Raw genomic sequence first — 15150 nt, 5'->3', positions numbered from 1 at the left:
ATCTTTCATTTGCCAATGAATGCACTTGAGTTGACCACTATGTATTGTGTTGTAAAAGTAGTAATTGATAATGCCTCCTGGACTTCTCTGGTGGTACAGTGGGTAAGAATCCACCTGCCAAAGCAGGGGCCACGCTTCTATCCGTGGTCCAGGGAGATTCCACATGCTGCAGAGCAATTAAGACCATGTGCTGCAAGTCCTGAGCCCCAGGGTCACAGCCACTGAAGCCCCTGGGCTTAAATCCAGTGTTCCAAAACTAAAAGGAGCCCTTGCTCTGGCAACTAGAGAAAACCCACGCGCAGCCAAGAAGAACAGCACAACCAAAAATTAAATAATCAGTATCTACTAATACTACTCACAGCTGCTCAACAGCTTACAAAGCAGTGAAGTTCATCCTGCCCTCTTTGGTCCTGGGTAATACATCAGACGAGCCAGCTGTGACAGCAGCTACTGAGCGGTGACCCAGGACTAGAATTTAAAGTCTTCCAACTTCAGCTTCCCGGCTCCTGCCCCCCACACCAAGGAGCTTTGAGAAGAAGGAGGGGAGGTGGCATGAAGAAGACCTCCTTGCAGAAGCTGCATGGCCTGGGGCGCCTTACTCGCGGTGGCCGCCAGATGGCGAAGCCTGCCCGCCACCCGGAACCCGCAGCATCAACGGAACTGCGGCTGGACCCACCGCCAAGGGCGCGGCGCCCAGTGAGTGGAAAGCTGGGTCCAGCCTGGGGTTACAGAAGTTACTGTGCGCGCCCTGCTGCCTCCACGAAAGCTTCTAGAAGGATGCTAAGGACTTTTTAGGGAGGCGGGGACATTTTAAGTGGAGGTGGGGGTGTTCACACCATGATGCCCAAGATAAGAAGAGACCCGGCGCTTCTGGGATGGCCAACGGTCCATCAGAAGTTGGCCACTTTGGAGACTACCTCCAAGGGTCTGCCGTGTCTGGAGCAGCCACGTCCTTCCCCCAGTGACTTGATGCGTCCTCGGCGACACGCAAAGGGCTCCTAGGGCCGAAGAAGAAAGGGGGAGAGGGTGGAGCAGTCGCCAGAAGTTAACTTCTTTTAAGCTGTAATAAGGAGAAATTCAGTGGCCACCAAGGTCAGAGTCACCATCATGTTTTAAAAAAAAAAAATTATCTTAGTTTAAGCCTGTCCACGAACGGTTCAGCTCACGGACGGGGGAAGAAATGCAACTCCTGCGAGTTCGGGCAAACGGAATCCCAGTGAACCCCAAGTGCAGGCGCTGCTCCCAAGTGTCCGCGGGGCGCAGGAGGGGTTCGATTCCAACGAAAACGCGCGCAGGTGGACGGATTCCGCAGGTTCCAGCCTCCCGGACTGGATTGGTGGAGTTCGCACCTTCGAAAGCTTAGACTCATTTACAGATGGGGACTGGATCAAGCCCACCAACGGAGTTTTGCAAATTGCCTTTAAAAGTGCGTCCCGAGGCTGCCGAAATCCTCGCGAGGTGAAAAGCCAAACTCTTGGATACTCTCAGCGCGGTGGGAGACATCGCCAGGAGAGCAGCGCGGGACAGGGGAAGCGTCCAGACGAGTGAAGAATGAGTGCTTTCACTTTTTATCCCCACTGGAGGTTCAATTTCGATTAAAAGCAAGGGGCAAGCTGAAATGTGTTTATTTCGGAGCGTTTCCACGACTCCTGCAGAATTAAAAAACAAACAAACAAACACGGCATCGTACCCCCGGCCTGTTTGGTTCCGAGATAAGGAAGAGCCTGAAGAGGAAATGGAAGAGCGCGAGTCTGCCTTTACCCCTAGGCTGAAATCTAATCAGAGGCGGCTGAAAAGGAAGGAGGTTGGACCACAAGCTGATCTGGAGCCTTTAAACCCCCGTTGAAGAGTGGGGAGGTGATTCCTTGCAGATGCCGAGTAGGCTCCAAGCCCCAGCCCTGGTTTACAGGGTTAAGAGTTTAGCTGCTCCTTCCACTCTTGCCCTATTTCTTTCCAGATTCCTCTCGCCTTTTCCAATGGGTGGTTCCCCACTCCACCACCAGGATAGCTACCCTGCGCCCCAGCACTTCTGGGCTTCAGTTGCCTGAAGAAGGAACCCCGAGTCAGCGAGGAGAGAACTCGTGCCGGGGCGGGGTGGGGGGCAGAGGAAGTCCTGATCCGAGTTCTCCCCAAAGCAGCAAAGAATTCCCGAGACTACGAGTGGAATATGGATTTTGCTGTTGTTGGCCTTCTTTTTAAAGACTCAGACAACCAAAAAGTGTTCGGCGATGCAAATTAGGACACGCGAAGAAAATGACAATAATATTTCCAAGTCAGAGTCGGGTCGTTTTTGCGCTTCTCTTGCATTGCAGTTTGTCTACTTGGAGATTTCTGTTTGGGGTTACAACGGAAGGGAGCCAGCAGAACCCTCCCAAGCCTGTGTCCTCCCCACCCCCCGCTCCCCCAGCTCAGGCAGTCTGCGCGGGCGCAAACGCTGGGACCCCCGGGGGTGAATGTAAACAAACGGGGCGCCGAGTCCTTGATCTTTATTTAAATAGAAGCTTGTTTATCGGTGTCATTCTAGGAGGATTAATTAGATACATCTCTTCACAATTTGGTGTCTGACACTCCATCTTAGGAATGCCTTATCACAAGGTGTTAATTGGGGCCACTCAGCCACTTACGTTTCTATTAAACACTGTGAGGGACTTTTCACAAGTACCAGGTTCTTTTTACTGTACGGTGCAAAAATATACAGCCCTGGAAATAGACTGGGGCCGGTGTCTGCTCCATCCCGGAGGTGATTAGCATTTGCAGTCTTTCCAGAAGGCAGAAGAGGAGAACGTCGTTTCGAAATTCCATCGTATCTCCCAATACGGTCGGGTTCCTTGGGGTTGGGGGAGGGGAGAGCGCAGACGGCTTGGGGCAGGGGGTGTGCTCCTTGACGTCCTCCTCCGTCTGAATTTATCATCCCCAACAAACACACATAAGCCAAATTTCAAGGCTTTAGCTTCCAGCTCCGGTAAAGTTCGGGGCGTTTTGAACAGGCATCGCTGGAGGAGCGGGTATAGAGACCCAGACCTCAAGGTCACGGACGGCGCAGGAAGGATGACTCGGAGCCGGGAAGGGCGGTGGGAATGCGAACCCCGGCCGAGGCGAGGCGCGAGCTCGCGGCGGCCTTAATTGGGCGCGGAAGGGGAGGAGGGCCCGGCCGATCGCTCGCCGCCCAGCACTAATCCTCTTAGCAGCTGCATTTCCGCGCCACGCAGTTAGCAGAATGACCCTCCCGTTCAGACCTTTACCCCGAGAGGGTCGGGAGGGGGCTGGAAAGGATTGCAAACCGGGCCAGAAGCCGTCTGCCGATAAGCGCGGCAGGGCGTCTGGCAGGGGGACAAAGGGCCCTCCGCCACACTCCTGGATTTAACTCTTCAGCGGGCCCAGGACTCAGTCGGGAGATGGAGTGGCCCTTGCCCTCCCTGGGACTGAGAGCCTAGGAAGCGGCGCTAAACGCTAGGTGACCGACTCCGCAGCCGCCCCGCACAGAGCGCTCCCGCCGCAGAGCTCGCGCCCCGGCCCGGAGCTGCCCCCGCATCCCCAGAGCCTGGGGCTCAGGGAAGGAGGAAGCCGCGTAGCGGGGGTGGAGGCGGCCCGCACCCGCCTGACCTCGGGGGATCCGGAACTCGTGGGTGCTCAGAGGGCCGCGAGGGTGCCCGGGGAGCCCACGTGGGGCCGAGGATGGGAGGCCCGGGAGCGGCCCGGAAGCCGAGGACTTGGGGGTGGAGGCTCGCTCGGTTCCATCAAGCCTGCTGCGGGCAGTCTCGCACCGCCCCTCCTCGGCCCCAGCTCCCATTGTCCAGACTTCCCAGAGCGGCGAGGAAACAACCCCATTCACCTTCAAGAAAAAAAGATAAAGAAGAACATCCCCACCCCCTCGAGAGGACAGTGTCCACTTAGAGATTCTAGGGCCTTCCGTGGGGGGAGCGGGTTGGTGGAACTGTGTTCCTGCTGGAGGAAAGTGGAGAAAGCAGACTAAGATATTTGAAACAAAGATGAAAACCCATCGTACAGATGACAGAGTTAGGCCTGTTCCCTTAACGAACCACATTTATTAAAAATGACTACGACTGTACATAAAAATCCAAGGTCTCTAGAAAGCCTATAAGAGCTGGGGCGTTAAGGTTTCTGCTTCCTCAGGTTACCAAGTTGGGTAGTGGGGGTGGTGGAGGAAGAGGATGATGCAGGGAGTTTTCCTTAACACCGTTTCAAGTTAGTACAGTAGCTGAATACATTCTTAACTAGCTAAGAAGTAAACAGAATATTCCCATATGTTGCCCCCTGCTCCAGTAGCTGTGGTCCAATGATTTGCAAATTCTTTACAAAACCAAAGCACCAATTTTACATAATCTCATATACCTATGTAACTATTTATACAATATTTTCCACATTATTCTACAGTGTATCTAAGCACACACAGCTGTACAGTTTAAAATTCTCCTTTTTTTCTTTTTGGCGACCCCCTTGCTGTCTCCTGAGTCCTATGAGGCCCCCGGCTAGCCCCCAGGGGCACACAGCAGAGGCCTAGCACATGAGGTGACTGAACCTGGGCAAACATGGCTTGTTTCAAAGCCTGGGAAGATCAGTCAGGCCAAACCAGCACCTTCACAAAGCTCTTCTTGCCTCCCAGGCTTCACGTCTTCTTTCCCTAGCAGAAAGTTAACAGCAAAAATTTCCTTGTTGAAGCTTAAGGCCCACCCTTCTCTCCCAGAAGCAAAACCATCTTACCACTCTGGGTTTCTATTTGCTTACAGATTTACAGATTAAAAAAAAAAAAAAAACACCAAAGCTTTCAACATCTTTGATAGCGCTAGGCCCTCCATCTCCACAGCCCCAGTTCACTGAATGTCTAGTGTCTCCAATAAATAAATCCGTAACTTTGAATCACCTTCAAATTTAAAAACACTTGAAAGTCCTCTGTTAATTTCATTAAAAAAGAAAAAAAAAGTCTAGGCTTGTTTCAGTTACCTGCAGCAGTCAAAAAGCTTTGGCACCTTCTTTTAGAGAATTGCACAAAACAGGACACATCGGGGTGGAAGGCAAATGTCTTTTTGGCAACAACCTAGGCGAAGAAGACAACAGAAACACCACCCAGTCCACGGGCAAACGGTGAGCTCATTTTGACAAGGTTAAAATAACTCTTTAGGGAGTTGTGTAAAAAGCATAATAACCCCCCATGCCTTTTGAGGAGTCTTTACTGTATTCTTCAGCGTTAATGTCCTCACACTTTATGGAGGGAGAATTTTCATTGCTAGAGGTGCTAGGAGACAGCCGCCTTCGCTTACAAGCACTGGTGTATACCCCCGAATCGTTGGAGTCGAGAGATTTGATGGATGGGGGTGTCTCTATCCAAGAAGAGCCAATTTCTTCTTTGACTTTCTCCTTGGAGAGCTGATCTTCAGAGAACCCTGGGGGGCTTGTTCGGGAGGTCCATGGGAGTCCAGCTGCCATCTTTCTCTGATAAGAGCCTCTGCCTCCCCACCCTGCCATCGCTGGGAAGGCAGGGTCGGGGTAGTACCCCAGGGCATGGGACGTCTGGAGGGGCAAGGATTTAATGCCATACGGGAGCAAGGTGCTGGAAGAATACTCAGACTCATAGGAACCGATGTCTATTTTGTTTGTCCCAGGTTGCTGGACAGGCGTGACAAGCCACCGCTGGGGAGGGTTGGCCACCTCTTCGCTCTGTTGGGGTGAAAGGAGGCCGTTGGTCTGTGGCACGGTTCTCTCACCATTGTAATATCGGGCTTGAGGTAAAGTGTTGACAAAGGGCTCCGGGAAGAAGGACTGAACGCCGTACCGACCTCCGGGGACAATCTGATGGGATCTAGGAGAATCCGTGGGAGATGGAGTTAACCTGTCATTTTCGGAAGCGGTGTACATGCTACAATACAAAGAGAAACACTTAAAAAAAAAAAACCCTAATGTTCTCCCCAGACAGTCTACATCCCAGAAATGAAGAAGGCTCTAGAGCCTGAGCGCTGGTCTGCTGAGTGAAGGGCCAGAGGTGGGGAGGCACCAGTCCATTTTAGCTGAACTCTTGGCTCACTGGGACAAAATTTCCCATCATGAAAGAGAAAGTTTCCTCCCAGGCATTAAGCATTTAAACTATAGAAATTCCATCTTTGCAAGTCCTAGAACTTGAAGAACTGGGAGCAACTCTCCCTTCCGTGGTAGGGAAGGAATGCTGGCTGAGGTGGGTAGAAATGCCAAATTTAAAAGGCACTTGTGGGCCTTGCTGTTTGATGTTATGAAAATGACATCCTCTTGGTTTAAGGTTTTTCTTATGTAAAAAAAATGAGAGGGAATAATCCCTGCTCCTGAGAGAATAAAAAAAAAAACTGGGATCAAATGGGAAGGAGGCATATAAATGCAGATTATGAAAATTTCAAATCTCCACTCAAATGTTAAAAAAATAAAAGCTGCTCATGTTTAAGCCCTTAACATTTCTTTAGAAATGAACAAAATCCTTCTGTGAAAATTCCAAAGCAAGATTAGTCAAAGCCTAATATATGCAAAAATAAAAATGGGTAAAAATCCCAACTGTGAAAGCTCTTCCTAGAATACGGTCTCAAGAAAGTATCTGATTCAACATGTCTCACTCAAAGATGACCAGGCAAGGAAAAATAAAGGTGTACTTACGAATCATAGTTGTCCCTGAAGCCTTTTGCAAAGGGATTGTGATCAATCTTTAGTTGAGTTATCTAGATAAGGAAAAAAGACAGTCACTGAGTGCTTTCTCTCTCACCCTGGATAGGGCTTTGGGGATGCTGGGGACTCTGGGGCACTCACATCGGTGTTTTGATAGGCGGTCACAGCAATGAACTGCGTTTCTGAGAAAGTGAAGGTCTGTGTCTTAGAGGGCTCATTCAAGTCCTCCACGCCATCCTCTGTGACTTCAACAATGTGCAGTCTCGGCTGGTACTTGTGTAAAGACTGTAAGACTATCATCTGCAAATGGTACAGAAAAAAGAGCTGCCAATTCTCAAAAGTGAAGTCGATTTTGACCAATTCTATATTTTGGAATGGAACTTGCTTGCTCCTCAGCCCACAGCTAACTTTTTCTGTTGCCATTTTTGAAACTTAAAACATAGCCAAGTATGTGTGTTTCATAAACACTCTTGTGTCTTGGTTTCCTAAGTCGCCAAACGATTTCAGTCTTTCTGTTCCTAATCGTTCACTCACTGTTATTGATATCCGATAGGAAAATGACCAAAAAAAAAAAAAAAAAAAGTAGAACTGAGAAAGGTCAAAGGAAAAAAAAATACTAGAAAGTGGCAACAGGTAGCTGCAAATATAAACACAGTAAAGAATACAGAAACTGATTAGAAAACAGATTCACAGCCAGAAGACACCACCTCCTCTGTCACCCTACCTGGGTGTTGTTGTTGTTTGCGCCTTTGTTATTGGTGAGTTTTAACTTCCCAAAAGAAATCTCCTGTCTCATCCAGTGGGAACCAGTGTTAGGAGACTCGGGGTGAACATACATTTTGTTGCCTAAGAGAAAATGAAACAAAACACAAAACTCAAGCATATATGGCTGTTTGCAAATGGAGGTAGGGGGAGAGAGAATTTACTACTCATGGGCAAGATTTAAGAGCTAGACTTACAATGCCTGTCTCTCCTTAGAGGCTTAAGAAGACCAGTGGAGACCAAGTAGTCTCTACTGATTCCCCTCCCAGGGGCCCTGTGCTTCCGGCCTTCCTTGGACAAAGCAAAAATGGAGCCAACGGGCAGTGCCTCTTGAAGGTCAATTTGCCGATGTCTGAAGCTAGAAAGTCAAGATCTGATGATGGAAGGTGCTTGGATTTTTATGATAAACTCAACCTTGGGGAGATCTCTTCTCAAGTTAAGATTAAAATGTCAGGAGCCTTGCCTCCCGGAGAGTTTATGGCAATGACGTCCTCAGAGGTAGGGATGTGGCGGGGCAGGCTAGCTAGGGTCGTGGTTAACATGCTATACGCTAGCCAGCAAGAGGTCTGACTTAGCGATTATCTCCCTCAATCAAACATTCAACACGAAGAAACTCCTGCTAACACCTCCAGGCCCCGGATGCGGAGGAAGCGATGCGAGATTTGGTTGTGCGTGGTCTGAGCGGGGCTCCCGGCGCGCCACCCTGCCCAGGCCTCCTCTCTCCTCACCCTGCATGTTATTGTCCGCTTTTCCGCAGGTCACCCATTTGCCCCCCTGGAAGCGCCAGTGGTTGGGGTCCGCCAGCACCACTTCTACGAACACGTTGTAGTGGGCGGTGGGATTGAGTCCGTTTATGTTGAAGCTCAAAAAAGGAAACATGCGTCTGTGCAAGGGAATAGAACCAGGAGATGTAAATCGCGACGCCGGGGCACAGACCCACGTTCGAGTACGCCACTGGGAAGTCTACAAACAGAATACCTGTGGGTCCAGTGGCCCTCACTACGTACAACATTCTTGAGTTGGCAACTCGCGGGGAAACCTCTTTCCCGAAGTAATTTGCCCCAATTTATTATTTCCCCCAATGCCCGCGCTTCTGCATCCCTCACTCAATTTCTCAACCCATTCAGATGCTCATTCATTTTCTTCCAGGATGTTTCTATTTAAAAATCTATTTTTTTTTTTACAAGTACGAGTGCCAGGGAATATTAAGTTGCTCTCGTTTAAAAAAACAGAAACAAAAACTCTACTGGTAAGGCTAAAAGTGTCCCTCGGACGCCCCTCTCGCAGCAACCACCCCTCACTTTCCCCAGAATGAACCAGTGCCCGCAGTGGGATTTGTAGCCGAACTTTCCCGGGCCGGGCATCCCAGCCCAGTCGGACTCCAGGGCCGGCCTAACCCACTCCCCGGCTCAGCCCTCGCTGCTGGCGCTCACGTCCTCGCGCTCGTCCCCCGGATGCGCCCCGTGGAGACCTTGGCGCCTAAAACTGCGGGAGCCCATCTCCAGCGCTCGGGGGGAGCCACCCCTCGAGCCTTCTGGCCGGCCTGCAGGGACCCGTGTACAGCTGGGCAGGGAGATCTAGGAAATCCAGCTTTGTGGACAAGCCTCAATTTCTATTTCCGCCTCCTCCTCGTCAGTCTGGGTGAAGATGAGGAGAGCGAAGAGGGGAAGCAGCTTTAGCCTTAGCGCCCTGCACGAAGCGCTGGTGCGCGGACGGACTGGAGACACGGCGTCTCCACTGGTTGAGCGAGGAAACTCTTCCAGCCACGAGCGGAGTGGGCGGGCCGCGGGACCCCATTCCCGGCCACCCCAGGACCACACAGGCCTTCTTTGCCCCCGCGCCTCCGGGCCCCTCCGCGCTGCGCTCACCTGCCCTGTTTCGTAATGATCATCTCGGTTTGGTGGCGGTGGAATTTGAGCCACAGAGGCCGGTTGCACAGGTAGACGTGGGCGCGGAAGCCGGAGCCGGGAACCCCCAGACCCCCTAGTCCTCCGCAGGTACCTGCGGCTGCCGCCGCTGGGTACGGCCCGTAGAGCGGAGCCCCCTGGCCGTACTGATACGCGCCCGGGCCGCCTCCACCGCCGCCGCCGCCCGCGCCGCCGCTCGCACCGGCTCCCGTGCCGAACTGCGCCCTCCCGGGTGGGCACACGGCCGCGGGGAAGCCGCCGGGGGGCAGCATGGAGCCGTAGGGGTAGCGCGCCCCGTTGGGAGCCGGGTACACAGACCCGTGGGGCGCCCCGGCCGCCGCCTGGTACGGGAAGAGCGAGCAGGGAGCCGCCAGCTCCGAGCCCTGAGGCCCGGGGGACTGGAGGTAGTAGCGCTCCGAGCTCAGGCTGTCCATGGAGTAGCGCGCGCTAGCCGCGGCGGCGGCCGCAGCGGCTGCGGCGGCCGAGGGCAGCTCCTCCTCCCCGCAGGGGGAGCCCTTGCGGCCGTCCGGGGGCCCCGGCTTGGCCACGGCAGCGGCGCTGGCAAAGGCGTCCCCGGCGTCGGCGTCACTGAGCATGGTTGCGGGGGCCCCCGCGCCGGCGGCCGCAGGTTCCCCGCTCGCCGCCTCGCACGAGAGACTGCCCGAGAACTTCTTGGGCGCTTTGTCTAAGTCCAGCCTCTGAGGCGAGGGGGCCGCTCCCGGGAGGTGGCCGGCGCTCCCGCCGCCGCCTCCTCGCGCCCCCTCCAGCGGGTAGAAGTGCGCGCCGGGCAGGTTCACAGAGCTCACCAAGAGCTGCTCCCCTAACTGCATGCTTTGCAGAGCGCAGACGGCAGCTGGCTGCTTCCTCTCCGGCCGCGACCTGATTATAAAGGCAGGATGGGGGAGCCAGCGCCCTCTTCCGAGGGGAAGGTAACTTCCCCTTCCTCCCGTGCCGGGTTACCCACCTGGCGACACGCGGGCCGCTAAGGCGCGCGCAATTGCGCGCTGCGAACCCAGAACCCTTTCCGAATGGAAAGCGCACGGAGTTTGAAGGCAAGAGGCTAAAGCTGACCGGGAAGCGATCCGCTTTTCCTTCCCGGTCCTTTCTGCCTCTCTGGACCTGTACTCTCCTGGCCCGCACACACAGGAAGAAGTCTTAGATCTCTCTCCCCATCCACCACCAGAGCTAGCCTTTCTGCCCTTCTCCACTGACAAACTATCGGTCAGGTTGACCACTTGGAAACTTGCAGGCTGTCATTGGCTGCTTTATATATGTGAGGCCAGGGAGTGGCTTCGCGGCCCTACAGCCTCGGGACCCTCTGATTGGTTGTTGGAGGTGACACTAATTCAATTAGGCATTTACTAATTGGATCAAGTTGCCTGAGACTTTATTTTCCTATCCTTTAGCCTGATTTTTTTTTTTTTTTTTGAGATGCTGTCATGCTATGAGAATCAGTCCTGGTGTCCGTATTTCGCTGGAGTTTAGGGTCTCCGTAGCGGGGTCCACTCTTGGCACAGAAATCGAGACAGCTCTCCGAGTGGGGGTGAGGGGGCGGGCGCAGGTTGTGGAGGCAGGAGGTAGAAATGCTCTGCAAGTTGATGGCCTGCAGAAAGGCACCGGTCCCTGAGGGTGAGGATCTGGGGCGAGTTGGAGGGAGGCCCGAGAGAGGTCTCTTTCCTCGTCGGGGGCTGTAACTTCAGGCACACTTTCCTCCCCTGGAGGACTCTCTGGCTTTCAACACGCAGGAACCACTTTTTGTTCGGTCCTACCCTTTTACCCAATGGGAAGGGTTTACTGAGAGGAACTTTGGGCTTTGGGGATTCCAGGGACCGCACTGCTATCCTTTAGGACCGAAGCCCTGGTGGGGTGGGCTATTGGGAACTACCCGGTGGGGTGGGCTATTGGGAACTACCCTCATCCCCAGGCTCACTCCTGCTTCAGCAGACAGTCACTTTTACGCCCCACAATTGAAAATCCACTCTCAGTTTCCCTGAATCCCGGATCCCACCCCCTCCCATCTTCAGTTGGACCTGACGCCGAGAAACAAAGGTCCTCAAGCAGCCCCGCGGTTAAGATTCCCTGTGCCTCTCCTCTGCAGCGCAACACAGAAGGTGGAATAATTAGTGAAATAATCAGTTTGATATTGAATTAAACCCTTTTCCCCCAGCTGCCTGTTTCTCCCCCTGCGTTTCTGCAGACAGCAGAGCAAGATGATGCTGTCCTATTGCATTGTTTATTAATACAGAAGGTGTGGGGCACGTTTCGTTGCAGATAAGAAGCCTGAATATTTGCTGTTAATAGATAATTATAGACGCCGCTTTTAGTCGCTCCGGGAGCGCGTTTTCCGGCTAAGAGCTCGGGACTCTGCTTCCCCAACAGAACGCGATCACACGGGAAACTCTTCTCCCGCAACTCTAGGCGGTGGCAGGATTCGTTGAGCCCGCATACGCCGGTGCAGAGCGGCTCGAAGCGTTCCAACTTAGATTCCAACCACAGCAGCGTAGATACTGGCACCTCTGGGTTAGAGTGAGGCGGTCCTTCACGCACTCCGACGCTCCAGGGCGGTTACCAATTCTCCGCGGCAGTGGAAACGGTCAAGGCCCAGCCAGAGCGGGGGAGGGAGCAAGTTAAGCGAGCGGGCCGGGGCTGGGGCCTCGCAGGTCCCGGCACCGAAGCCCCCCAGGTCCTTGGAACGTGGTCTGGAGTGCGCTCAGCCCAGCGCTTCTCTCACGTCGTCCCGCTGGTTTAATGCGGGCTCTCGGTGGCTCTCTGCTTTGATCACCACCCCGTCCACTCCCACCTCACCGGCTTTTGTTTTCTTTTGATCCACAGAAGTCCTGACGTATTGCAGTTTTCAAGTATTTTTTGTGCTTTTTAGACTCCAAGATACTCAACGTGGAGGTTCCGTGAGGCGGCCTTGACAGCAAGAAGAGAAAGGGCAGTTTGGCAGGGGAGCCCGGGCTGGGGGATCTTGTTACCGCTCGAGGCTCTTCCACATCAGCCTTGACCTGAGCTGCAAGATGTTTGAGGGAAAAGGCAGCGGTGAGATCAAATCTCACGTGTTGCTTTTATTTATTTATTTATTTATTTATTTTGGAGACAGAGTGGCTCGAGTCAGGTCTCAGCTTTGCGCCCGACCGCAACGAGACAGCGGGCCTCGGGGTCCCTTCGAATCGTTTTCGAGGCGGCCAGGGAAGCTCTGCGCGTGGCAAAGCGCCACTGCAGGCAACAGGCATCGCTCCGACCCACTCTGGCGCAAGTAACGCGAGCCAGCTGTCCCCCGCGCCACATCAGAAAGGCTTGATTTTATTCCAGCCCCAGAGCATGCTCTTGAAAGCGCGTGGGTTCATTCGAGTGCTACTTAATTATGAAATATACACACGGTACGTGTAATCAGGATTAGTGTTGATTCTTGGGGCAGGAAATTGCAGTTTATATCTCCCCACCTTCCCAATAGAGCTGTTCTTTTGCCCAAACCTGAACACATTTAACAGGCGGAGAAACAAAGAGAAGTTCAAAGACAACCAAAATTCCGACTCCAGGAAACGGCTCTGGGGCCCAGAGTTTTGGAACATGGAAAATACACCCATAATTTATATTACCTTTATAAAAATATATATTACAAATTCCTTTTGAACATAATGAAAAGCACTGTTTCAACTAAAGATGATTTTTTTCCTGACTGCATAGAGATAAAGAAATCTCATTTACTGTTTTTTTCTGTATTAATTAATGACTATTATTATTATTACATATGGAATATATTAGTCTACATGCCTGGAAAGTTATAGATGAGCAAATCTGTGGTTGATTTCCTACATGAAATAGACTTTCCTTCTGCTGGCTCAGTTTTACTGATAACCAGGGAAAGAGGCATAAAAGTTATTTTCACGCGTCCCAGTCGCACCTTAAAATGTAAAGCTCCCTTTGCCAGAAACAGGAACAGAAAAGAAAGCTAAAGCAGCGGCTTCAGTGAACAAGTCAGGCAGCACTCTCCTTAGACTGAGTGGGCAAATCAGACAGCCTTCCAGCCTGTTTGCTGTTTGATTTCAGTGACACCCCAAGCTTCATGAAATCCAAATGAGACATTTATTGAAAGGTGCCTGGTTTTATGTGACTCAACTGACAGTGTAGAGAATGCATTGAACAAAAACATCAACACTAGGGAGGAAACGTGGAGACCCCATGGAACCCGGGACCCAAGTGCTGGCTGGATTAACTCAAAGCTTGCACCTTTCAGCCTGAGCTGCAAGGAGCAGGACCCTCTGAAAGCTGCAAGGAAGCCAAGGTTAAGCCAGTGAGTGAGCCTATTAAGGATCATATGCTGCGTTGTCTTGAGCAATAATACCAACTTCATGCTACCATCTCAAATTGATAACACAAGTTATTGCCAACCTGACCAGGGCACCTCTTCTTCCCTTTCTCCCCCTTAAAGGTAACCAGTCTCAGTGCATTCATCTTTTAAAGACAAAACTGAGAAGTATTTGGCTGTAACATGACTATTACATGTCACCAGATACATACTCAGATACATACACACGTATGAATAAATTACAAGGGTGAGTTATAGGTAAGTGCAGTGAGATATAGTTTACCGCCCCCCCCCCCACAACCAAGGGGGCCCATATAAATGTCCCAATAAATTCTATTATTTTCACCCCCACTAAAAATGTGTTATCAAAACACTGTCCGTGTTATTCAAACACTTTGTAAATTCTGAGCAGACTTGCTGCCGGTTCTCCTTTTAACCCTAGGAAAACATTCCAACATTAACCGGTCACCGGTGCTTCGCCTTCACTCTGGGCAAACGTCAATGGGTTTTTTGTGGTGAGTTGGTCCTTTTATTATTTATCTATGGCCTTTTCTTTGTTGATGTTGCATTTTATTTCGCCATCTCAGGTTCACTCTTTGGCCCTTTGTTCTCTGATGGCCAGATCCCCACCTCCACTGGGCTTTCCCAGGGGGGGAGGGGGCTTCCATCACGGGAAGGCTGTTCATGTTTAGATTTTTTTTTTTTTTTTAAAGAGAAGTCCCGTAAGATAACACATTTTGGCAAGGACAAGTAGTGCTGATTTTGCTGAGAACAGCAAGATACTCCCACCAACACAGTTTCACTTACTGTAAGAATTTGATTCGCTGTCCCTCTGCAATAGACTGATTGCTTTCTTTAAAAGAAATCCACAAAGGTGTCCACAAATGTGTGAGGCAGAGGATTACATTAAACCCACTGTACTTTTCAAACAAAACTGACCAAAATTTAAATTATTTTCTTTAAACTATTTTCTTTAGCTATTAATCCATGTATTTTGATTGCTAAGGGCAAGTGTAGTTCACTGTTAACATACAAGGAGATGGGGAAACAGGGGATGAAAGTTAAGAAACATACCAAAAGGTGCTTATTTCAAAAAATAAATGATCTTAAACACTGGATCAAGAATCTTCTTTATGAAACTTTTTTTTTTTAACTGCAAGTGAACTCTGGACTTAACTGCTGTTCAATCATCACCATCATCATATTTATGGAAGTGCACAGATTCACAGAAGTAACAAGAAAGGCAAGGCAACATGAGGCAGAATAAAGCGGAATGCTCTCAAAAATAAAGTATGGGGATGTTTGGCTAATCACTGCTACATTAAAATATGAGTTATTCAGGGCTCCCCCTTCTTGCTTACTTCTGCACCTTGAAAGGCCTGACTCTTAGTAGGTGCTCATCTCTTGATCGAAAGGAAGGGGTTACTGAATCTGTAAGACTAAAAAAGACAAAATAGCCCAAGGACAGTGTCAGGTCTCAGACTTTATAGCCAAGAAGACGACAATGAAAGGTTTTTTCCTAAAAGG

At 51.2% G+C, this 15150-nt stretch overlaps 1 protein-coding gene across 2 annotated transcripts; it reads right to left on the bottom strand.

The window, feature by feature from the left end:
- Positions 1-4026: 4026 nt before the first annotated feature.
- EOMES (eomesodermin) lies at positions 4027-10531 on the bottom strand. Of its 2 annotated transcripts, none has more exons than XM_027523340.1 (6): positions 9273-10531; positions 8133-8287; positions 7367-7488; positions 6784-6942; positions 6634-6695; positions 4027-5875 (listed from the first exon to the last, which is right to left on the bottom strand). In XM_027523340.1, the coding sequence occupies exons 1-6, from the start codon at positions 10139-10141 to the stop codon at positions 5137-5139; spliced, it is 2106 nt and encodes a 701-aa protein (XP_027379141.1). In that variant the 5' UTR covers positions 10142-10531; the 3' UTR covers positions 4027-5136. The 2 variants fall into 2 exon arrangements, with proteins under 2 accessions (XP_027379141.1, XP_027379142.1); XM_027523341.1 differs by having other exon boundaries at positions 4027-5818.
- Positions 10532-15150: the final 4619 nt, after the last annotated feature.

Source organism: Bos indicus x Bos taurus, chromosome 22 (assembly GCF_003369695.1).
Source record: "Bos indicus x Bos taurus breed Angus x Brahman F1 hybrid chromosome 22, Bos_hybrid_MaternalHap_v2.0, whole genome shotgun sequence".
Lineage (NCBI taxonomy): Eukaryota > Metazoa > Chordata > Mammalia > Artiodactyla > Bovidae > Bos > Bos indicus x Bos taurus.
Note: the sequence above shows the minus strand (reverse complement) of the source record. Positions and strands in the feature narration are given on the sequence as shown.

Coding starts and splice junctions, on each gene's coding strand:
- EOMES (XM_027523340.1), bottom strand. CDS start 10,141: ATGCAGTTAGGGGAGCAGCTCTTGGTGAGCTCTGTGAACCTGCCCGGC. Junction 7,489..8,132: donor AGCGGACAATAACATGCAGG/GTGAGGAGAGAG, acceptor ATTTTCTCTTAG/GCAACAAAATGTATGTTCAC. Junction 5,876..6,633: donor TTCAGGGACAACTATGATTC/GTAAGTACACCT, acceptor TTTGTATTGTAG/CATGTACACCGCTTCCGAAA.